This window comes from Salvelinus namaycush, chromosome 12 (genome assembly GCF_016432855.1).
Source record: "Salvelinus namaycush isolate Seneca chromosome 12, SaNama_1.0, whole genome shotgun sequence".
NCBI lineage: Eukaryota > Metazoa > Chordata > Actinopteri > Salmoniformes > Salmonidae > Salvelinus > Salvelinus namaycush.
Window position 1 is genome coordinate 16972435 of NC_052318.1, and position 25418 is coordinate 16997852.

The 25418-nt window shown below is 41.7% G+C and overlaps 3 protein-coding genes across 4 annotated transcripts; 2 read left to right on the forward strand and 1 right to left on the reverse strand.

Annotated features, from left to right (window-relative positions):
• Positions 1 to 1189: 1189 nt before the first annotated feature.
• LOC120056783 (pleckstrin homology domain-containing family B member 1-like) lies at positions 1190 to 3815 on the forward strand. Its single transcript, XM_039004989.1, has 6 exons — positions 1190 to 1250; positions 2242 to 2394; positions 2642 to 2744; positions 2862 to 2901; positions 2986 to 3067; positions 3435 to 3815. Exons 1-6 carry the CDS (start codon positions 1190 to 1192, stop codon positions 3566 to 3568), a joined length of 573 nt encoding a protein of 190 aa, XP_038860917.1. The 3' UTR covers positions 3569 to 3815.
• A 3433-nt stretch (positions 3816 to 7248) lies between these two features.
• On the forward strand, positions 7249 to 10633 carry LOC120056961 (histone H3.3A). The gene is made up of 4 exons (XM_039005272.1): positions 7249 to 7379; positions 8223 to 8367; positions 9172 to 9325; positions 9504 to 10633. Exons 2-4 carry the CDS (start codon positions 8240 to 8242, stop codon positions 9630 to 9632), a joined length of 411 nt encoding a protein of 136 aa, XP_038861200.1. The 5' UTR covers positions 7249 to 7379; positions 8223 to 8239; the 3' UTR covers positions 9633 to 10633.
• Positions 10634 to 18864: 8231 nt separating this feature from the next.
• On the reverse strand, positions 18865 to 21427 carry LOC120056471 (homeobox protein otx5-like). 2 transcript variants are annotated; one of them, XM_039004642.1, is made up of 3 exons: positions 21337 to 21427; positions 20151 to 20302; positions 18865 to 19521 (listed from the first exon to the last, which is right to left on the reverse strand). In XM_039004642.1, the coding sequence occupies exons 1-3, from the start codon at positions 21425 to 21427 to the stop codon at positions 18865 to 18867; spliced, it is 900 nt and encodes a 299-aa protein (XP_038860570.1). The 2 variants fall into 2 exon arrangements, with proteins under 2 accessions (XP_038860570.1, XP_038860568.1); XM_039004640.1 differs by having other exon boundaries at positions 20151 to 20326.
• Between the last annotated feature and the right edge of the window lie 3991 nt (positions 21428 to 25418).

The window sequence follows — 25418 nt, forward strand, 5'->3', positions numbered from 1 at the left end:
CTATAAACAGCTAATGTGTATATATATACTTCTATAAATACAGTTATTGATATTGTTTCTCTGACCTTGAAAACAATGATATCCTCATTGGCTATATCCAGATCATTCTAACCATCTCAAACTCAAACTCTCTATTTAATACACTGACCTGAGGCAGTGACCATGATACAGGCACCAGAAATGAGGTCATCATTATACCTCCATGGGATTTGCTCACTTGGAGGGAACAGAGTCTTCTAGTAAGGTTTAAAATAGAGCCAGGGTGATTCCTTAGTGAATCAATCTAATATACCTTGACATTTCTGCTGGGTTCACTTCAAATAATTGACTTATTTCTTAGCAGACCCACATGTGTGCTTATAAAAGTGCTTGGGCAGCTTTCATAATGATGTTACAACAGTAACTCAAGTATGCTCAGGTCAACGGTGCACCTGAGTTAAAACAGGAATCAGAAACGGACAGGCCATTGGGCATTTTGGGCAAATGGCAGATGGGCTGGTCCATCTTTAGCGCAGTGGATTGGTTAAATTTTTTTTTTGACCAATTACCCTTATTTGGATAATAATGGGTGTCTAAAGGAAAAAAATGTGGCAGTGTGTTAGAAATGCCCCAAACGATTTCTGGTATCAGTCTGTCCCTGACAGGAAGGTTCTCCTGAGTTACCCAAAGAAAACTATAACAGTTAGCTAATTCTCATGGTGTTATTTTAATGCAGGGATTAAGGTGTTTCAGTGTGTTATGCCTTTTTCACTATGTGCTATCAACACATGCAGTAGTCCAAGAAGCCCAATTCCTAAAGACAGATGACAACATGTGCAAAATATAAAGTAAGGCAAAGCAGAGACAATTTAGTAAATAGTGGAGGAATAAGAGGAGTTGGGGAAGGAGACGGGAAGTGAAAACATTCCAGCCAGAGAGGGAAGCAGAAGATAAATCAGGAGAGAAGGTGTGGCCAATCCAGGCCCACTAATCCCAAGTGATCTAGTTCAGCCCCATTCTCCGCCTCTCGCTATCAGATTAGAAGTGTGGGCCAGAATAAAAATAAAGGCACCGTAAAGGCATCTCTCTGTCTCTCTTTAGACGACTCCTCAAACAAGAACAAACACTTGACAAACATAAAACATACACCCCTGGCACAAACACGCTTTTGGGTTTCCTCTCTGGATTATTTGGGGTGAGGAATTGTAACATGGACAGATCTCCGACCATACACATAGCTCTGCTGAAGTCAGGCTGGCTCTGGAGACAGAGTGAGTACTGTAGATTCAATGTTTCTCAAATAATGTCATGTTGTAGTCTAACATCGTGTCTACCTGTTTTGGTCTCAGATATAGCCATAGCCATTGCAGGTACTATCTTTACCAAGTGTAGACTTCAACGGCTAAACATAGCATAAGAAGTTGTGTGGGGCACTAGTATCAGAGAAATATCAGCACTGTATAGAACACTTTGAAAGACAGGTTAAGGCCAGGCACCACAGGCTGGCCTTAACCACAGCCCAGTCCGTGCCACTCTCTCCAAAAACAGTTCTCCCATGTTCTTAAAACTGACTCCACTGAAAACAAAATGGAGGACTCTGTTGATGTCATCAAGATCGCTAACAGATTAACCTACAGTACCTACCATTTAGCTTGTTTTGATGAAGCCAATGCACTAAAGGGCATCTTTGCCCTATTTATTGAGTTGCGGTTGCTTGTCAAAACTACTGGATTTTTCAATAAGATCAGAATCGTTCTAGAAGATGAATGTTACAACTGTTATGAAATTCCAACCCTTACTCTGCTTGTCCAGCCTGGCCATAATCTAATTAGCTTCCTGTCTGTGTTAGCAAATCAGTGACTCACGCAGAAAAGCCACAAGCCAACCACTGGGGATTCACCCTCCGGAGAAAAACATATACAGATTTACAGCTTCAACGATATAAATACAAAACACTCAAAATGGCTGTAGGTTTACCCATTATAGACCCACTGGCAAGAATGCGTCTTTGAGATTCTTCTTGTAATAAAAAATGCTATATAAATGTAATCTATTATTGTTATTACTACTATTATTATATGCTGAATTGAGACAGAATCATATCTGGCTGACAGTGCATTTCAGTTAATGTGAATAAATAAAAGTATACAAAATGGTCAAAGTCCAAACTGACCGTTAGGAAAGTGGACATCGTAACCTAACCCGAACTCTACTCCACATCACCCTCCATCTCCCCCCCACGCCCTTCCTGCCTCCCGTCAGCATCCATCTTAAAGCGGTGGAAGCTGAATTGGTGTGACCTGTGGATCGATGGGAGCCTGGTCTTCTACAAGACGGACAGCAGGCGAGAATTTGAGCACCGAGTGGGTCTCAAGACCAGCTGTGTGAGCGTCAAGTCTGGCCTGGAGAGTGCAGGTGAGGAGGGAGTGTCTGGAAAGATGGGGATGTTCAATATGACAATGGGTGCTTCCGAAATGGCAATCTATTCCTTAGGCCTATAGTGCACTACTTTTGACCAGAGCCCCATGAGACATGCTGTATGCTTTATTACATAAATAAAGAGGACTGAGGAGTCCAAATATCTGTATTTACCTCCAAAAGATTTTGGCCTTTGCTGTGGACTTATGTGTGTGTAACCCTAGCTGTCTATGTTGTTGTACAGGTCTCTCTCCCCCAGAGAACCACCCAAGTGAGAACATGGTGGTGGTGCAGCTTAGAGATGGCTCCACTGTGATCCTGTGTGCCAACAGTGAGGACGAGGCACTGTGAGTCTATATTATTTCTCTCTCCCTCTCTCACACACACACACACACTCTCTTACAGTGCACACTCTCTCTCAATCCACTTCCTCTCTTTCTCCTTTTGTCATTCTGTTTTTGCAGAGCATGGAAGTTGACAATTATAGAGGCGAGACGAAACCCAGTAAGTAAACCGGTAAACCAGGGTTTCCCAAACTCGGATTCTTAGAGGACATTCTTGTCTTATCGTCTTGTCTTTCCCACTTAGTTCCCGTATGACCCATACGACGACTCGTACCAGTCCGTCCCAATGGACGGCAACAACACCATCTACCTCACCCCTGGATCAGGTAAAGACAACACAACACCCAAGCTCTGAGTCGTAATCATTATTGCACACTGTGGCAAAATGTTTTGCAACGAAAAATGAAAACAAGTGTTTCTTATTGGACAAGTTCAGGTAGTCCCTCCTTGTTTAAGTCCATTTTCTACTGTTAGGTGCCTAGTGAATACAACTCTGATTTCAGCAAGTCAACAGGGTGACTCTAGCACTCCTTTCCAAGACTCCCTGAAATCAGTTGTTGACATAACTATCCTGGTTACATCGAATCAGAAAAGTCTAATAAAACACACTCGTATATTCACTTATGCTCCCGTAAATACTGTAGTACATCCTATATTCAGCATCCTGTCTCTCCCTCCCTCTCCCTCTCTCAGGTACGCACCACATACTGATCCAGAGAGACCCATACGACGGCATAGGACAGCAGGTGGCACTGGGGCTACTGGCGGGCATGGCGGCGGGTGCTGCCATGCGCTCCTTCCTCTGGATGCCCTTGTTCTTCTGTTGATAGAGAAGGTCTCTGATCTGGACCAGGCTGCTTGCTTGGCGCCCTCCCCCAGTGCGCTAGCTCCATGAGCAGGGAGGCACGGTTGGGAAATGCCCAGGCTGCTGTAGGCATCATTCCTACAAGTCTTATTATTGTATTTCACACACAATTTTTTTCCTGTTGCAGAATAATAGTGCACGAATGTGTGTGTGTGTTTTAAGTTTTAATGTCACATGCACACGTACAGTGAAATGCCTTTTTTGCAAGCTCTAACCACAACAATGCAGTAATCAATAACAATGTAATACTAAAAATAACAACGTATAACAAAAACACACAAGATATAAAAATAAGAAGAACCCGATAAAGTAAGTAAGCATACAATATCAGGGTCATTGTGTTTGTGTGAGCGTGCTTGCATGTGTGAGCGAACGTGTGTGTTGACAAATTGGTTTACAGAACAGGTTGATGGTAACATAAATATGTCCTTTATAACATATGCTGTGTGAACTCAACCTATTTAGTAGAAATGCATATGAAACGTATACGGTATGCAACATACAGGATGTATGAAAAACAACATCCCGATCCACATATTCAGCTGCCTGAGGTTAATGGAACCCCCCCCCCCACACACACACACACACACACACACACACACACACATACACACAGAACCATTGACTGCAATTATTTTTAAATAAAAAAATTGAGGTGCAAAAATGTATCACTTTAATTAACCTTAGATCCTGTATTTATGCTCATGTACAGAATGTAATTCACTATGAGTACAATGCTGCTGTTGTTGTCAAATTTAATAAAAGTTTTCAAAGCCATGGATATGAGAATTAATATTCGATGACAGTAGAAACCTGTCTGGAGATGGTGTTCCATGACAGACCACAGTCCTTCATATCCGTCTCCACTGTTCACCTACATGTCTCTTTGGGGCACCCACACTTTCTTTCTATAATATAAGAGATAGACAAATATGTATTCAATATGTATAATGTATTACACATCAGTAGTAGCCTACAGACTAGTCACTCACAATCTACGTTGATGTAATTTTTCTCCAAAATAATATTCACATGATGGTGAATTTCAGAGAAGCACACCATTAGAGAGACAGAGCTCATGAAACTAACCCATCTCCTACCAACTCACAGTTAGCCTACATTCAGGGGTGAAATTGATGGGGAATGGGGAATTGATGGGGAATGACTGGGAACTGAAACTAATTTTAACATCTAAACATTTCTTTAAAAATGAATTCACACTGACACAGAGGGATTAAAAATCATTTTAAAAACCTGCTTGTTCATGTGGTTTTTAGCATCGATTCATAAACCAAGAATCTGAGTCTGACCCTTCCACATCCATGCCTTCCCAGTTCTCACCATAAAAAAATAAACCTTCCTACAAAATCAAGGGTTGTTTTCTGTTGTTTGAAATGACATTCTCCTTAGTAACACTGTTATTCAAACTGGTTAATCATAATGGGAAGGCTGTTGTAAAGTAGGGCTACAGTAAGCGAAATTATGCACTATATAAATTATAATAAATGACTTAATCTCTAAATGATAAGATTACATATTTAGTCATTTTTTTCAATGAAGCTCTCAAATCATGACTAAAGAAAACCCTTGATTTTGCACCTTAAATAATCGTTGATATTCCCTTTTGACGATCAATTGGCATCCAATTATGGTTTCAAAGATTTCATGGTAGGATATACTGACATGTTTCTCTACATGGATTACAATATTATTAAGGTTTAAATGAATGAAAACAACCCCTGAATTTAAGAGGCTATATGGAACTTTTGCCTCTGGCGTGCTCTTGAGCCAAAAGGGGTCCCAAATCGACAGAAATGTCCCAGAAAAAACTTTATAGGCCTTAATGACACTCAGAGGGAAACATTAGCCTATAGCCTTGCTGTAATGTTATGCCATATGAAGAAAAAAATCACATTTTGCTTTCTTTTACCACTTTCCCAGATTGTGTGACGCGGTGTTGGTTGTTTTGAAGATCTTGTATTTTCTTAAGAAATTGTCACCAAACTGCCATATTTTCATACACAAGCCGCGGCATAGGCCTGCCTAGCTGAGATACCCCCAACTTTGTTCTCTTACACCGACATGGAGGCGGAGTTGGTTTTGATAGCTTTAAAAACTGGCGATTTGATAGCTACAACATTGTGTCACCATCACTCAATACATGTAAAAATTCTGAAAACGCTTTACCTTTACCTATGCTAGTACTGTACAACCGCGATGCTCCCGCGTGGTGGTGAAATTCATACATTTAATTAAAACTTTAATCGATTATAACCGCCGACTTTTTCGTAATTTGTGTCGCTCAAATGGAGACGTAACGTCCGTCATGTACTGCTGGCTGGGCTGCAACCTAAACTGAGATTCAACTGGCACATGTGTATTCGCGCTGAGTTGGGCAACACAAATGCGCTATCCACCCACAGATAGAACAATGAGACAGATATTTCACTGGATGTATAAATATGAAGCATCCGCTTGGCGTTTCTACGGTAGTGAGAGAAAGCCCACTGGCGCGCAGTGGGAGAAGATGGAACGAGATGGATTTTGGCCTACATTCTGCAAATGTTGTCATCGATTAAACATTTGATCTTAATACAGTTTTCTGTTCCCAAAAATATAATTCATTATGAACAGAGTGGACTAAGTTTTGTAGACTTTAGCCTTGCACACGCGCATTTCACATAGTAGGCGTTCCCTAACAGAAATATGCAGATGTATGCTAGAACGGACCAATAGGTTAATAATTATATAACTGATTAAGTCTTCCTTGTAGAATGCTGACAGATGTATATAATATATTGTATTGTTAAGATGCTAAAACTTCACTTAATAGCTACACTCACCAACACAGGATATCCCTCATGCTGGCCCTGACCAAACTGATACATTGCCCCTCACTATAGTCGCACTTCTCCACGTGGCTAGATTTATAGTGGTCTTCCCCCCTTTTAATTCTCTTATGCTCATCCTTGAAAAATGCCATAAGGTCTGAAATAGACACCAAAGTCAACATACTGTACAAACTATTATCTAGGCTAAGTAATACACAAATATTTTTTGATCTACTGCTCTGCTAACTAGCTAGCTAAAGTGTAATAAGTGGCTATCTAAAACAGAGAAAGAGGACAGAAGATTGGGAAGAAGTTCAACTCTTTATTCAATTATTTCCAAAACAGCACATGGATTCATCATGGTTTGGGCAAAGGTATCCGTTCAACGGTAGCCGACAGTGTCGGATAGAGATGATGTCCAGGAATTTGGTCTTGCTGAGGTCTTCCCTGTTACACGTCAGTTATCTTCCAGTCTGAAAGTCTGAGATCTAGAATGAGGCCCGAGTTCCTGAGTTGGAATTCCGAGTTGGATGACCGTTCAAATCGATTACAAATAAATGTAGGCAGTTGTACTGAGAGGAGACTGTGCCACTTTGGCATAGCAAACGCTTTTGAAAAAGCAGACACATTCAAGCAGTTACATATAATTTATTTCACAAGTAATTGTTTTAGCACCTTAGGTTATTTCGTACTAGATTACTTCAAATCGATAAAGAAATCACTAGAAAGCAATGAAAATGTTACTTTCAGGGAACACTCCAACCATCAGAAACTGTGTTTACAAAATGAAAGCAGTTGCATTATGGGAGAACAATGATTGACACGGCAGCCATTTTCCTACGGGGCGCCCTGTTCCCATTGTGTGAGAGATAGTAAATACTGACACTGCTAGAAAACCATAACATTTATTTCCTTGCGAAAAAACGTTTATATTCACGTCAGGTAAGTGGCACATTTTGGCATATATTTTTGTCTAAAACACTTAACCACTGTTTTATATAAGTTTCAGATGGGTTAAACTTCATTTTATTTTAAAATAGCATTTTATTCCGACGGTGTGGAAATGGAGAAGCGACTGCCGCGATGCTAGAGAAAAATGCTTTCTACTTCAGTGGCCGAGGCAGATGTAAATTCCGCTCCAGTTTCATGTGCATTTTTACTTCGCTTGTACGGTGTAAACAAACGTTCACCTACAACTCAGAGCGACTTTTTGGATAGCTACAGTTGTCTAGTTTTATGTTTTAATGTTCGTAGTTCTGAACATTGTTTAGTTTTTCGAAGATTTTTGAAAGTTTCTGTCCCGCTCTTTGCCTGTATATTGGTAGGCTCATTCGATTGCTTCTTCATCTGCGGCCATAATCTTGCGGTTAGAGGGCGGAACTAGGGTTTGTGGACCCACCCATTCGCTGTAAACCGTGTATCTCGATTGGTTGACAGCGACGACATTGCCCACTGGATTGGATGTATTTCGATAGGCGATCTACATACTAGTTTTATTGGTTGGGCAGTATCCCAGTATTCACGGATAGGATAGTGGCCCGCTGTTTCTGGATTGCAATGCAGCTGATCAGCAAAATAGAAAGTTATCATAACAGAGTAGTACTCCAGACGGAAGCGTTTCAGTCATAAATTCTCAATAATAGCAACACACATACATTTGGGAAACACTTGGGAAAATTGTATTGTAATATATTTGTAACTCACAGAATTTTAGGGATTGTATCTAACAGAGCATTGTCAACACATAAAAATAAACAATTGAATGTATTTTTACCTGTCTCTCAGGTGATAACTAACTTGTCATGGCTCGTACCAAGCAGACCGCCCGTAAATCCACTGGGGGAAAGGCTCCACGTAAGCAGCTGGCCACCAAGGCTGCCCGCAAGAGTGCACCGTCTACCGGTGGGGTCAAGAAGCCCCATCGTTACAGGTAAAGTATCGGTTCACCCCTAGAAATTAGCATTAGTGTTCACCACAGATCGTACATGTCAAGGTCAGCTAGCAGTGGTGTAAAAATACTTTAAAAACTTTTACTTAAGTACAATTTTACTGGATGACTTTTACTTGAGTCATTTTCTATTAGGGTATCTTTACTTTTACTCAAGTATGACAATACGGTACTTTTTCCACCACTGTCGGCTAGCGATACAGCCCCATTATGACATGTAAAGCTTGTGTGAAACCACAGAGGTGGTATCAATTCATATTGGTGTGGAAATGACTTGACACTCCAATTGGTCACTTGGTGTGTTCAAAATGGCACCCTATTCCCTATATAGTGTACTACTTTTGACCTGAACCCATAGGGAATAAGGTGCCATTTCAGACGCAGCTAATGTTTTCAATGAGCAGTTCCACAAGCCTTATAACTAAGCAGTGACTGCTGGTAAACGTCACCACTCAGTATTTGGGGCGGCAGGTAGCCTAGTGGTTAGAGCGTTGGACTAGTAACCGAAAGGTTGAAAGATCGAATCCCTGAGCTGACAAGGTAATAATCTGTCGTTCTGCCTCTGAACAAGGCAGTTAACCCACTGTTCCTAGTTCGTCATTGAAAATAAAAATTTGTTCTTATTAACTGACTTGCCTAGTTAAATAAAGGTACAATGATTATTATTCTTTTTAAATTAGCACGGCCAGACACGACCAGTAGAATTCAGCATGGGGAAATGATCGATGAAGTACTATAGTAGAATATAATTACCCCCCAGTCATACTGACTGTGTGTTGGTTCCAGGCCCGGCACCGTGGCCCTACGTGAGATCCGTCGGTACCAGAAGTCCACTGAGCTGCTGATCCGCAAGCTGCCCTTCCAGCGCCTGGTGAGAGAGATCGCTCAGGACTTCAAAACCGACCTGCGCTTCCAGAGTGCAGCGATCGGAGCTCTGCAGGTCAGTGGCTGTGTGTGTATGTGAAGCTCTGTCCCCCTTAATCCAGATCCTGTCCTAATTGGCCTACTACACAAACGGGAACAAAACAGCATGCTCAAATAATTTTTTGTGTGTTGACTTATGCATTTATATATGTGTGTGTGTGTGTGTGACATTTCTTCTCTCTGTCTATCTGCAGGAGGCCAGCGAGGCATACCTGGTGGGTCTGTTTGAGGACACCAACCTGTGTGCCATCCATGCCAAGCGTGTCACCATCATGCCCAAAGACATCCAGCTGGCACGTCGCATCCGCGGGGAGCGTGCTTAGCCCGCCCTCCTTTCCTTTTTCTCTTTAATGTTTCACCTCTATTCTCTTTGTTTCTTTATCTCTCACTGTCCTCACTCCCTCATTCGCCCCGACCTTCCATCTCACCCCCCAGCCCCCTCTCCCTTTTTTCTTCTTGGTAGACTTTAGAGTAACCGTGATTATGATGAGAGAAACGTGTTGAAAAGTCTCGTCTCTCATAGTTTTTGTCTTCAGCAGATGTTTTAGGGTACCTTTTTCGTGCATGTAGTAGGTGTCGCTGATCAGACACACACACACACACAGGTTTGTGCGTCCTCAGCTCTCATAAAATAAAACTCACTCACATGCACAGGTGGGCAGACCAGAAGGGCATCGCCCGGGGGCTAGTCTGCTTAAGGGGAGTGGCAACTTCCACAGCAGGGTGCTACTAAAACTAACCCCAGGGCTGTTGGTGTGTGTGTGTGTGTGTGTGTAAGCTCTGATCAGCCAAGCAAATTGTATTCAACAGCAAACAAGTATCATCTTGGTTACTTAAAAATAATTCATGATTACTATCATTGTGGATATTGTGTCTATTTTTTTTAATATATATATATAATTCATACATATACACCTTTTCTTTTGACTACTGCCAGAGACATCAAAATAATACGAAGAAGAAAACACGAAGTGATTGACGTTTGGCAAAATTCTGTTTTTACAGAATTATTTTTAAACCAATCAGAAAGAGCTTCTCAGTTTCATAAGAGCTACTGTTCCAATGGCAGCCACATGGGGGTGATATATACCAGCCCCCCTCCTATTTAGCTTTTTCTCACTATTAATCTGTCATTATCCATGATACTACTCTCAATCTCTACCCTATCTCCTCTTAAGGTTAGTTGTGTTCGGCATTAGAGTTGTTACACCAGTATGAGTTGACTTTGTAGTAGCGAGAGCTACTCTTCAAGTTTGGTTTATTTTCTGACTTTCTCTCACTTCCTTTGTATACTGAACAAAAATATAAACTGAACATGCAAACATTTCAACGATTTTACAGTGTTACAGCTCATACAAGGAAATCAGTCAATTGAAATCAGTTCATTAGGCCCTAATCGATGGATTTCACATGACTGGGGGGGGCGCAGCCCTGAGAGGGCATAGATCCACTTGGGAGCCAGGCCCACCCACTGGAGAGCCAGGCCCAGCCAATCAGGATAAGTTTTTCCCCACAAAAGGGCTTTATTACAGACATAAATACTGTTTCATCAGCTGTCCGGGTGCTGGTGTCAGACGATCCCACAGGTGAAGAAGCTGAATGTGGAGGTCCTGGGCTGGCATGGTTACACAAGGTCTGTGGCTGTGAGGCCATTTGGACGTACTTCCAAATTCTCTAAAATGACATTGGAGAAAAACTAGCATTCAATTTTCTGGCAACAGCTCTTGTGGACATTGCTGAAGTCAGAATGCCAATTGCACGCTCAACTTGAGACATCTGTGGCATTGTGTTGTGTGACACAACTAAACATTTTAGAATGGCCTTTTATTGTGCCAGCACAAGGTGCACCTGTGTAATGATCATGCTGTTTAATCAGCTTCTTGATATGCCACGCCTGTCAGGTGGATGGATTATTTTGGCAAAAGAGAAATGCTCACTAACAGGGATGTAAACTAATTTGTGCACACAATTTGAGAGAAGTTTTTTATGCATATGAACATTTCTGGGATCTTTTATTTCAGCTCATGAAACATGGGATCAACACTACATGTTACCTTTATATTTTTGTTCATTATAGATCTGACCATAGAATCTGTCAGTTTCCTCAATTTGTGATAAGCAATATAACCTCATGTTTGTTTTCTTATATTTGTTCTTATTCTTCAAGATTTTCAGATGTTTAAGCTGATCTTTGTATTTTCCAAATTCCTCATATTATGGTGGTAATAAATAGATGTTACACAAAATAGGTGTCTGTCAGTTTCCTTTTCTACAAATGTTTCACTCTTTGCTTGTTGTGTGCATAGTCTGTAAGAGTTGTACAATTTTGATTGATGAAACATTCCAGTGGGCTACCTCTTGATTTGAAAGAATATAACTTCTAGATACAACTAAAAAACCAAGGACCTAGAACTTGTGTTTTTGCAGGCAAACAAATGGCAAAGCTTCAAATCATGTTTTTAAAAGGTAATGTTGCTCTCATGGAATGTCATTATAGAAACCAACTGCTGTTTGCATGTGAAACCAGTAGAATTTTGACTGTGCTTAACTCCTTTCCGTTAATTTTTTATCCTGAAAATCTCCCCAGTCCTTAACGATTACAAGCATACCCATATCATGATGCAGCCACCACTATGCTTGAAAGTGGTTCAATTATGTGTTGTATTGGATTTGCCCCAAACATAACACTTTGTATTCAGGACAAAAGGTGAATTGCTTTGCCACATTTTTTGCAGTATTACTTTAGTGCCTTGTTACAAACAGGATGCATGTTTTGGGATATTTTTATGCTGTACAAGCTTCCTTCTTTTCACTCTGTCAATTAGGTTAGCATTGAGGAGTAACTACAATGTTGATCCATCCTCAGGAGAAAACTATCGCAGCAATTAAACACTGTAACTATTTTAAAGTCACTTCTTTAAACCCTGGGCGGTTTCCTTCCTCTCTGGCAACTGAGTTAGGAAGGATGACTATCTTTGTAGGGACTGGGTGTATTGATTTACTGCTCGTACAGAGATGAGGTAGTCATTCAAAAATCATGTTAAACTATTGTTCCACACAGAGTGAGTCCATGAAATTTATGAACTTATTTAGGCTTGCCATAACGAAGGGATGAAATACTTGACTCAAGACATTTCAGCTTTTCATTTTTAATTCATTGTAAAAAATAATCTAAAAACATAATTCCAATTTGACATTATGGGGTATTGTGTGTAGGCCAGTGACATAAACATCTCAATTTAATCCATTTTAAATTCAGGCCGTAACACAACTAAATTTGGGAAAAGTCAATGGGTGTGAATACTTTCTGAAGGCACTGTATCAGAGATCTGTGTTCATACAGGTAGACAGGCCTGTTTTCTTTCCTAGTTCTTGTTGTAATGCCCGACCAGAGGGTGGAGAAGTTGAACAGCAGTAGATTCAACACAGTTGTAGCTATGTGGGCTAATATAGTCAAAATGTTTGCCTTGGGGTAAATTGAGGGTATGTTGAGACAATGTTTGAGCCAATGGCAATTTGAGCAAATATAAGTGTTTTCCCCCCCCAGGTGTAATGCAAGGCATTATCGCTGGGATATGAGGCTTGTGTTAAGTGTAAAAAAAAAAAAGTATTAAGTGTATAATAGGTGTTAAGCCTGTGTCAAAATATGCTTAAAATTATTGTCATTGTATTGAATTGTGTTTGGGAAATAAAGATAGACATGGTTTTAAAAAGTATAAAATGGAAACTCAAATGGTAATGTATAGATGCATCACTGACTACACCAAAGTATAGCAATTATATTGTATTCACTAAGGCTTCATTTTCTGTTGCAAAACCATTTGATACTAATGAATATCACCCTGGTCCTGCAGAGTTACAGTGGTATGCAGGGGTTTGCTCCAGCCAATATAGCACCAAAATACCTGATAGAGTTTATAAACTCAAGGTCTCTGAATGAAGTAGACTTGTGTTGGGCTGGAGCTAAACCATCCACGTCCACTAGCTCTCCAATGATCACCATGGTCGGTGACCATTGCTTTACAGTACAAAAAAAACAGTTTTATAAGGGTTTTTGTACAATTGAAGTCGGAAGTTTACATACACTTAAGTCATTAGAACTAATTTTTCAACCACCCCACAAATTTCTTGTTAACAAACTATAGCTTTGGCAAGTCGGTTAGGACATCTACTTTTTGCATGACAAAAGTAATTTTTCCAACAATTGTTCACAGACAGATTATTTCACTTATAATTCACTGTATCACAATTCCAGTGGGTCAGAAGTTTACATACACTAAGTTGACTGTGCCTTTAAACAGCTTGGAAAATTACAGAAAATGACATGGCTTTAGAAGCTTCTGATAGGCTTATTAAAATCATTTGAGTCAATTGGAGGTGTACATGTGGATGTATTTCAAGGCCTACCTTCAAAGTCAGTGCCTCTTTGCTTGACATCATGGGAAAATCTAAAGAAATCAGCCAAGACCATAGAAAAAAAATTGTAGACGCCCACAAGTCTGGTTCATCCTTGGGAGCAATTTCCAAACGCCTGAAGGTACCACGTTCATCTGTACAAACAATAGTACGCAAGTATAAACACCATGGAACCACGCAGCCGCCATACCGCTCAGGAAGGAGACGTGTTCTGTCTCCTAGAGATGAACGCACTTTGGTGTGAAAAGTGCAAATCAATTCCAGAACAACAGCAAAGGACATTGTGACGATACTGGAGGAAACAGGTACAAACGTATCTATATCCACAGTAAAACAAGTCCTATATCGACATAACCTGAAAGGCCGCTCAGCAAGGAAGAAGCCACTGCTCCAAAACCGCTATAAAAAAGCCAGACTATGGTTTGCAACTGTACATGGGGACAAAGATTGTACTTTTTGGAGAAATGTCCTCTGGTCTGATGAAACAAAATAGAACTGTTTGGCCATAATGACCATCGTTTTGTTTGGAGGAAAAAGGGAGAGGCTTGCAAGCCGAAGAACACCATCCCAACCGTGAAGCACGGGGGTGGCAGAATCATGTTGTGGGGGTGCTTTGCTGCAGGAGGGACTGGTGCACTTCACAAAATAGATGGCATCATGAGGATGGAAAATATTGAAGCAACATCTCAAGACATCAGTCAGGAAGTTAAAGCTTGGTCGCAAATGGGTCTTCCAAATTAACAATGACCCCAAGCATACTTCCAAAGTTGTGGCAAAATGGGACAACAAAGTCAAGGTATTGGAGTGGTCATCACAAAGCCCTGACCTCAATCCCATAGAAAATTTGTGGGCAGAACTGAAAAAGCGTGTGCGAGCAAGGATGCCTACAAACCTGACTTAGTTACACCAGCTCTGTCAGGAGGAATGGGCCAAAATTCACCCAAATTATTGTGGGAAGCTAGATGAAGGCTCCCGAAACGTTTGACCCAAGTTAAACAATTTAAAGGCAAGGCTACCAAATACTAATTGAGTGTATGTAAACTTCTGACCCACTGGGAATGTGATGAAAGAAATAAAAGCTGAAATAAATAATTCTCTCTACTATTATTCTGACATTTCACATTCTTAAAATAAAGTGGTGATCCTAACTGACCTAAGACATTGAATTTTTACTAGGATTAAATGTCAGGAATTGTGAAAAACTGAGTTTAATGTATTTGGCTAAGGTTTATGTAAACTTCCGACTTCAACTGTGGTATACAAGTATCAGTTTACCCACTTTTTTATTTTTGTGAATAGGGTTTATTTTGAGAATAAGTGGGGTTTTTTGCATTAGGGTACCCACATCTTTTACCACTACATCTTGTCTGACCTAAATGACAAAGGTATCAATACTCTATTATTACATTTGGCTGACATCTCCATCATTGAGAAGTTAGGGTAGTCATTGGACTCAAAATATGAAACTGATGTGACTACGTGTTTGTGTTCCCTTATGCCCTAAAGAGAAAGAAATGCATTACTTTAAGGGGTCATGAATTGGTCATTTTGGTCTTATGTGGTTTAGGGTTTTGAGTTTGTAAGTATACTTCAGAGAGAAAAGTTCGGAACGGTCTTGGGTGGCCAGGGTCATGTTCATCAGAGCACAAAATGGGAAACATTTTGAAACACTTTGCAACAGATTTTGTTTTTCTTCAGCTATTCTTCACCTTGTGTCTGTTTGCTTCACTTTGGCAGCTAATGAAAACGACCCATATTGGGATATAATAAGGAACGCTGTTTGTCTCTATGTTCACCTTCCCCAAGGTCTGCTGGGTGCTGCTGTCCATCCCTCCCTCCCTTGCTCCATCCCTCCCCCACCACATCTGCTCCTTTTAGAGATTACCGGCAACATGTCTGTCTGTCTGAATCTATCCGTGCTGACGACCAGCAGATTACAACCGCACTGCACCCTCCGAAAGAGATTAACCAATCAGGACGCAGACAGAGACAGAGAGGGCAGGGATTAACCAATCAGACCACAGAGAGGGAGGGCAGAGGGATTAACGTGGCGCGGAGTGGGATTAACCCAGCGAGTTGAGTGGGTATGTCGTGTGCGTATTCAGTGCGCTATGGAAATCTCTCTAGTTTCCCTTTTACGTCTAAATACTATACTGTATAATGCTTGTGTTCAAATGAACACTTCATCAGTTGAGAAAAATGGCAAATCCACTCCTATGTTATTCATTCCCAACATTGTTAGATACATTTGCTGCTCTCTGAAAAATAAAGTTATTCTATTCTATAAATTAATAGGTTATGTATTCATTTTTAGAGTCCCCATTTGTCCAAACTTAAAGTACCAAATTGTTAACCTGTCACCACATGAGAAATCTAGTTATCTCCAGACACTGTCAAATATGTTATGGAATCTGTCTTTTGCCGAGTCTAGATTCCAACACACATTCGTAATGAAGACGTCTTATGCGCAACGATAGGAGCATTGATAGGAGCATTGCTGCAGAGTAACTCAGTGAACTCAGTCCCCATCTCTGTTATGACATACACACACACACACATCGCATACACATCACGTACACATGTTGTACTCACAAACACTCACATACAAGTATACACACTCACACAAATTTCCACTTGAAGTCAAATTACATGGCATGTAACCAGGTCAACTAGGGATTACTGGGTTGTCAGAAGAGGAGGGTGAGGTGGAGTAGTGGGTGTGTGGAGGGAGGCAAAAGGGGGGTAAGAGACTGGTAGGAATGGGGGAGAAGAGATGTGCTGGAGGGGAGGGGTTGCACATAGGAAGAAGGACAATAGACAATACTTTATGTCACAGATGATAGCCTTGATTGTTTTTTTGACATTGAGACATTAGTGGAAGGAAAGAAAGGGGAAGTAATTACATTGTCCTCCATGATAGCAGAGTTTGAATTCAGCTGTAATATGTTTTAACCATGGCCTGAGTGTTTCAAATCAGTTTATAGTTAAGTCTTTTCCGTATAGCATTATCATCAAGGGCGTCTACCTTTTTATAGAGTATATGGTATACTTTGCCTGTTCAGAGAGAAGAGAAGTGATTGAGACCATAAGATTGAGAGACATGTAGACGGAGAGACAGATAAACAGGGAAAGAGACCAAGGCCGTAGCTACATATGAGGGCACTGAGGTCCGGACCTCTGTACTTTCTAAAAATAAAAAAACAAAAACAAACATTTTCGGAACTCAACCAGGGTCTCAATTTACTGTTGAAAGTTAGAATAGTAGAATACTCAAGGTGCAATTTTGAAACTTGGTTGTGCATCAGCAGTTTTCCTCTTGTTATATGTCACTCACTGACTGAGGGAAAGTGAGAAGGGAGAGGCAGAGGTGGGGAAATAGAGACAGAGGGAGAGAGAATAAAGAGTTACAGAAATGGGAAAAAGACAGAAAGATGGTGACAGAAAGAAGGATGGGGAGATAGAGAGAAGGAAAGAGAGACAGAGGGGTAATCCTGACTAATTCACTTAGAACATTGCTGAAGGGAGGGTAAGAGGATTGAGCCCCTCCAGAATCAGATGAGCAAAAATAACCGACAGCAAGATACACTGGAGAGCCATGTGGGCCAAGGTGGAAACACGACAGAAACTGTTAAGAAACACAATAGAAACCATAGCTAACTAACTAACAACATGGTGACTGTTATCCTCAGAAGTCAACTGGTCACTTGTTTACTTCTGGGTCAGTCATGTCCTTGAACTGAACTCATTTCGATTCGGAATACCAATACATGATGTACAGTACGTTTGAATGCAAACCTGATCACTTCCTATAAATTGTGAAACCAAAATGTCACTCAAACTTGTAATCACAATAATTTTTGTTGGGCATAAATGTAGATTCAAAGTTAGCTCTAATATTTCACACAACCAAACATATACTTTTTTTTCTCCATCAAAATATAATAGCAATGATGCTAGCCTAACACCATAGTAACACGTTAGCTCCAAAAGCCTAAAAGTAACCAAATGAAAATCTAAATTGTAACATAGAATAACAATGACTAAACTCAAATTAACACTGACGGTTTTTCAGAACAAAAAAAGAGAGAGACTAAGAGAGTATCAAAGCTCTGTAAATGTGATCTATTGTTGTGTTTTTTTGAAAACAAAACTCAAGCCATCAACAGTAGAAAAAACATCAGAGGAACGATTGAGTTTAGCGTGGCTGTATCAATAGAATTCTCTTGAGGATGTCTTTCCATCACAGACCAATCAATGCATCTGAACCATGTTGTGTGTTTAAATCAGTTTCTAGCTGCGAGTCTTTCCCATAGTATGATCCTCAGGGGCATCCTTCCCTTCTACTGTATGAGAAAGTAAATGGACCTGATATCCTGCAATCACAGTCAGGAGGTATCAATAATGTCCCCTGGTCTCTCTTCTCCTCTCTCCCCTGAATAGAAAACACATTCTAGGGGCCTCCCGGGTGGCGCAGTGGTCTAGGGCACTGCATCGCAGTGCTAACTGCGCCACCAGAGTCTCTGGGTTCGCGCCCAGGCTCTGTCGCAGCCGGCCGCGACCGGGAGGTCCGTGGGGCGACGCACAATTGGCATAGCGTCGTCCGGGTTAGGGAGGGTTTGGCCGGTAGGGATATCCTTGTCTCATCGCGCTCCAGCGACTCCTGTGGCGGGCCGGGCGCAGTGCGCGCTAACCAAGGGGGCCAGGTACACGGTGTTTCCTCCGACACATTGGTGCGGCTGGCTTCCGGGTTGGAGGCGCGCTGTGTTAAAGAAGCAGTGCGGCTTGGTTGGGTTGTGCTTCGGAGGACGCATGGCTTTCGACCTTCGTCTCTCCCGAGCCCGTACGGGAGTTGTAGCGATGAGACAAGATAGTAATTACTAGCGATTGGATACCACGAAAATTGGGGAGAAAATGGGATAAAAATTATTTTAAAAAAAAAAGAAAAAAAAAAAAAAAAAAAGAAAACACATTCTACAGGGGTTGTAAAAACCAAGCTTACAAACGAGAAACGGAGAGAAAAAAATAAGTGTTCAGTCAGAATCATTTGATCGTACTGTATATCTGGCGAGAGCCTCATTCATTCACAACTCCTCCCTCTTCTTCTTCTTCCTCTTCTTCTTCTTCTTCTTCCCACTCTCTCTACAGCACCTGGAACTTCCAGGAATTCTGGTCTTTGTGGTCCAGGCAGTCCATGGTGCTGAAGCCCAGCTTCCAGGCCTGCTGGTCTTTGTAGTCCAGGCAATCGACGGAGGTGAAGCCCAGCGAGGCGGCCGTGCCGTAGCCCTGGGAGGAGAGCGAGGCGGGTGACTGGCTCAGTGAACCCCCCATTGAGGGCACGGTGATGGGGCTGAGGGCACCGCTAGCCGACAGCTGTGAATGCATGGGCGACAGGTAGGCGCTGCAGTCCAGGCCCGTGAAGTAGGAGGAGGTGCCGGCATAGCCCTGGGCATAGCCCTGGGCGTAGGCCTGCGGCTGGCCGTAGCTCATCGGGTAGGCAGAGGGCCGCTGCATACAGGGCGCCGAAGAGGCCAGAGGGTCAGGGAGTGGTGAGATGGCCGGGCTCCAGATGGAGACGGCTGCGTTGCCAGGGTTGTTGCCGCTGGGCGGCAGGGAGGGGCCCGATGGGGCTGGGGAGGGGCTGTAGGAACCAGAGGGGTTGTTGGCTGAGGGGTCTGGGCCGGCGCCGGGCTGGTCCTGGGCAGGCGACGCCTTCTTTTTGGGCGGGCGGGGCTTGGACTGGCCGCTGCTCTGCTGCTGCTGTTGGCGGCACTTGGCGCGGCGGTTTTTGAACCACACCTGCAGAAACAGAGACACACAACACAGCTACTTAGCATAGAGACAGACAATATGTGGAAAAACTGTGATGGTGATAGTAAGTTGTTTGGTGGGAAGATGGCACTATGTTACTACATCATTGTTAATATATTTGTCACTATGCCAATGTGCACCTATACTCTGTGATATAATGCAACTGTCAAAACCAGTTTTTGTACCAGATAGAACTGGGAGCCAAACTGTCACGGGTGGGGGATGTATCTGTACAGAGCATTCAGTACATGTCCTTCTACAGTCCTTACTACAATACTGGTGTATTGTATTCTTCCATCTGAGAGCACTCTCTTACCTATGAAGGTGGTCATTTTTTTTTTACCACAACAACAATTTTGTAACACTGTTTCGATTGTGTAGGTATTTCTTCCACTGTCCATGTTGTTATAACTTGAAAGGAGCCCCGATTGATAACATGCATAGATGTAAATTGCACTAACTGCATAACCTGCATAGGCCTACTCTCAATGTACTTCTAAATCCATTACATTGTCATATAGACACCTGTTGGTGAGACGAGAAGATGAGACTAGAACCACTTATAGATAGAGCCATGTCTGACTAAACATTTTATATATATTCACATTACACCGTACCTGTACGCGTGACTCGGGGAGGTTGATCTTGAGGGCCACCTCCTCCCTCATGAAGATGTCGGGGTAGCGGGTCTTGGAGAACAAGGCCTCCAGGATATCCAGCTGAGTGCGTGTGAAGGTGGTTCGCTCGCGACGCTGCTTTCGTGGGGTGGCTGAGAAATCCAGAGACACAGAGACTGTGTGATAATAATGGTAATGATGGAATGGCATTAATGGACAGCAGCACTCCTCAGTGCTCAAAGTGATTGACATTCACATTGCATTTCATTAGGCCTACAGTTCATTGGTAAAGGGTTTGGATATGTGTTGATAACAGTGGTATTGATTTCATGACCCCTCATGACACCTCTCTATAAGACAATAAGTAATTGTGCAATGTCATATAGTTTCTATGATCATTATGTTAATTTGAGATATTCATAGTCATAAAATAGTCAGAGCAGGTATTAGCCTAGTAATAGAAAAAAGGCCAAAGAAAAAAGAAAGAAAACTATAGGAAAATTCAGGTCTATGTGAAAACGAATCCTTTCCTGATTAAAAGACGTGCCCATATATGGGAAGATGTGTGTTAGGCTAAATGGTGATTGTCTGTCTGCAAGTTGAACAGGTGTCACAACTGGTGATGATGGTAATGGCAGATGCAAAAAATAAAATTTGGACAGAGAAATGCATAGCCTACTGTAAAGGACCAGGCTACTCTCACATTTAGCCAATTTGGACTAGGATTACGCTAAACTGTCATCATTGTCTATAGATATGGTTTTCGTTTAATTCTCTATTCTTTTCAATGGTCACAATTATTTCATATTTTCTTTTTGATTAGGAATCGATGTTATCTGACACCAGCCGACCCTTTGTGGAATAGGTTATTGTCATGGAACCAGTCACATAATAATCTATTATTATTGATATTGTTGATATTATTCTTGTTGTTGTTGTTGTTGTAGTTATTGTTATTAGTAAGCTATGTTATGTTTGGATATACATTATTAACGGGGTTGAAAAATTCATGGTGCATGGACTTGAACGCATGAGCATGAGCCGCGTTCATCTTTGGACTTGAACGCATGAGCCGCGTTCATCTTTGGCCAATGTAGGCAACAAAAAAAACTAAATAAAACAACATTGGTAATGAGAAAAAAAGTGGTAAATTACAATAAAAAAGTGGTAGTATTGCTATACTCACATGGGTATCCAGCCGTGGTGTGTAGCAGGTCCATCCCAGACATGTTTAACCCGTTCATGGCGTAATGGGGTTGCTTAATGTAGGACATCATCCTCGCGCCGGGCTTTTATGCCTTCTCGCTCACTTGGTCGTCTCTCTGAATTGACACACACGACCGGACGTTCTTGGGAGACTTGGCTATTTCCCACCAGTCCCTCTTGGTCGGTAAATTTAGGCCTCGCTTCAAGTCAACCTCGCCAAGTGCGTAAAAGTGACAAGGATATCTTGATATCGGAAAGTTCTTTGTCTTTCTGTCTTTTTACTCTTACTCTTTCTCACTTTACTGACTTATCGAAAAAACCAAACATTTCTAGTGCGCTCCTCGTGACAATTGCGCGCCTCAGTTTATGTCAAGGTAGATCGCGCGGACCCTTCTTTTTTGATGCGCCAGGAGCAGGTTAAGAGGCGCGTGCTGCAGTTGAACCGGGGTGAAGCCGCTACACTGATTTATTTTACAGACACTGTGAGCTAATTAGAGGGACGACGTGGACTCATAGAAACCCCTCCTTCCTCTCTCTCTCCCCCCTCTCTCTTTCGCTCCCTATCTCTTTCCCTCCTCCCGCTATCTCTTTCGTCTCTGCCCATCCCACCACACATGTTCCTTTTATTCCGAGAGACATTTAGAAACAATTTTGCAGTTACGTCTACTTATTCAATTCACCATGTAGAGGCATCAAATTTTTACAGCATTTATCACATTTTCATCAATCAATATAAGCATTATATGTATAGGCTACAGTTAATGTAATCGTTGAAGGGTTGGTTAAAGAAAATAAAAAAATCTTACCCAACCTGTCAATTTTATTCAAACTAATCATTTTCATTGCTGTAGCAAAAAATAATATTTAGCCGTGTATTTTTTTTAATGCTGTCGATTTATCAACAATCGATAAACATTCGTTCTTTAACATTTGAAATCAAGGCATAAGATTATCCATTATAGTCTCAGACATACATTATACTGTATATATAAAAGTATGTGGACACCCCTTCAAATGAGTGGATTCGGCTATTTCAGACACACCCGTTGCTGACAGGTGTGTAAAATTGAGCGCACATCTATGCAATCTCAATAGACAAACATTGGCAGTAGAATGGCCTTACTGAATAGCTCAGTGACTTTCAATGTGACACCGTCATATGATGCCACCTTTCCAACAAGTCAGTTCATCAAATTTCTGCCCTGCTAGAGCTGCCGATCAACTGTAAATGTTGTTGTTGTGAAGTGGAAAAGTCTATGAGCAACAATGGTGCAGCAGCAAAGTGGTAGGCCACACAAGCTCACAGAATGGAACGGAAAAATTGTATGTCCTCGGTTGCAACACTCACTACCGAGTTCAAACTGCCTCTGGAAGCAATGTCAGCACAATAACTGTTCATTGTGAGCATCGTGAGCCTTAAATCACCATGCGCAATGCCAAGCGTCAGCTGGAGGGGTGTAAAGCTCACCGCCATTGGACTCTGGAGCAGTGGAAATGCATTCTCTGGAGTGATGAATCACGCCATACCGTCTGGCAGTCCGACGGACGAATCTAGGTTTGGCAGATCCCAGGAGAATGCTACCTGCCCCAATGAAAAGTGCCAACTGTAACGTTTGGTGGAGGAGGAATAATTGTCTGGGGCTGTTTTTCCTGGTTCGGGCTAGGCCCCTTAGTTCCAGTGAAGGGAAGTCTTAACACTACATCATACAATGACATTCTAGACGTTTCTGTGCTTCCAACTTTGTGGCAACAGTTTGGGGAAGGCCCTTTCCTGTGTCAGCATGACAATTCCCCCATGCACAAAGCGAGTTCCATACAGAAATGGTTTGTCGAGATTGGTGTGGAAGAACTTGACTGGCCTGCACAGAACCCTGACCTCAACCCTGACGAACACTTTTGGGGTGAATTGGAACGCAGACTGCGAGCCAGGCCTAATCGGCCAACATCAGTGCCCGACCTCACTAATGCTTTTGTGGTTGAATGGAAACAAGTCCTGCAGGAATTTTCCAACATCTAGTGGAAAGCCTTCACAGAAGAGTGCAGGCTGTTATAGCAGCAAAGGGGAGACCAACTCCATATTAATGCCCATGATTTTGGAATGAGATGTTCGACAAGCAGGTGTCTACATACTTTTGGTAATGTAGTATATTTGGCCTATAGGCCTATAATATTGAAATAAAAATGACTGAATTGAGTCCATGTTTAATATATTGCATGAATCAAAAATACTATTCCCATTAAATTCTAAGATAGGGTCAATTCAGGAAGAGGGGGACATCATAAGAACTGTGACAGCTTAATCCTGACATGTTTATTTCTTGGTCTGACAAGAGAAAATCAAAACCATTATTACTAAGCCCTTGCAGAGAAACCACATGATCAAAATCGCCTCACTTTATTGGTGTGACATCATAGAGAGGGGCAGAGTAAGCTTAAAACAGGAAGCTCGCCCCTGAAGCACACAGTAAGATCAGTGACAGCTTTTTTTCCATTTTGACGTTAAACGTTATAAAACTGTCATAAATAATGCACTGTGCCAAACTGTGATGTAAATTTTTGATACTTATACTGGTGCATCAAAATACATAAAACAAGTTGCCAATTGTTATGCTGCTGAATGAGGACCCAAAAGCGACTTAACAGAAACAGAGTCTTTATTCCAGTCTTAAACAAAAACGATACTCCTGGATATTATCTTAGGTAAATACAAAACAGGAAAACTGAAATCCTCTCGTCAGTAGAGAGGAACGACTGGAGACGCGACCACAGACTGCAGGTCGCTTCGGGAAGGCACAGGCCGTAGCTGACATAGACACCTGCTCACACGCAGCATCTGAAGAAGGCAAAAAACACGACAGGGCGGAACAAGGACACAGAACAGCAAACATCAAACAAGGATCCGACAAGGACAGAAGCGGAAAACAGAGGGAGAAATAGGGACTCTAATCAGAGGGCAAAATAGGGGACAGGTGTGAAAGAGTAAATGAGGTAGTTAGGAGAATGAGGAACAGCTGGGAGCAGGAACGGAACGATAGAGAGAGAGAGCGAGAGAGGGAGAGAGGGAGGGGGAGAGAGAGGGATAGAAAGAGGGAAAGAACCTAATAAGACCAGCAGAGGGAAACGAATAGAAGGGAAGCACAGGGACAAGACATGATAATCAATGACAAAACATGACACCAATACTATGTTTACATTTTGTAATTCTGTCATTTTTTTAGTTGCCCCGCTTTACTAACCATAGCTAGCTAAAGTAGGACAGCATGGAGTAGCTAAATTGGGACAGACTTATATGCTTTTCCAATGGAGGAAAGAGATACAGTTTACATTTGGGACCCCCGGCTCTGGTTCTTGTAGTACTATAACCTGTTCATTTTTTCTTGTAGTACTGTCAGTGCTTGATTTTGGCAGGAACTCACCAGCGCTGAGTACCCGGCACCTCAAATGTTCTACTGCTTGAACTCCTGTTCCTCTTCATAGGTCAAAAGTATTGTGGAGCTCCTGCACTTAAATATAAACAGTACCTGCACCCAAAATGAGTACCAGAACCTATTTCAGTCCAAGTCAAGCATTGACTACTGTTATTTGTACTGTTATTAGAGTGAATTCAGAAAAAGTGGGACACTTTTTGCATTATTGTCTTCTGTAACCTTGTCAGACATCTTTCCAACATGTTAGCCCAACACATGATACATTTCTGAAATCCTCAGATGTTTCCTAATCACATAAATTGACTTGAATTGTCATTCATTGGTGTACAATTAGGGCTATAAAAATGGCCCACTTTATCTAATCTGCTGTCCCAGTCTACCAAATGCGAACGGAAAATATGGTTTTAAATCAGTGTACACAAATGGGTGTGTCATGACTCCTGTCAATATGATATTAACATTCGTTTTTTTGTGTGATTAGGAAACATCTTGAAGATTTCAGAAATGTATGTGCTGGGCTAAAATGTTGGATAAATGTCGAAAGCGGTTTCAGAAGACAGAAATTCATCATAAAATGTTACTTTTCAATTTCTAATTAAAATGTGAAACTCAATGAGAAATGATTTCAAGTTGA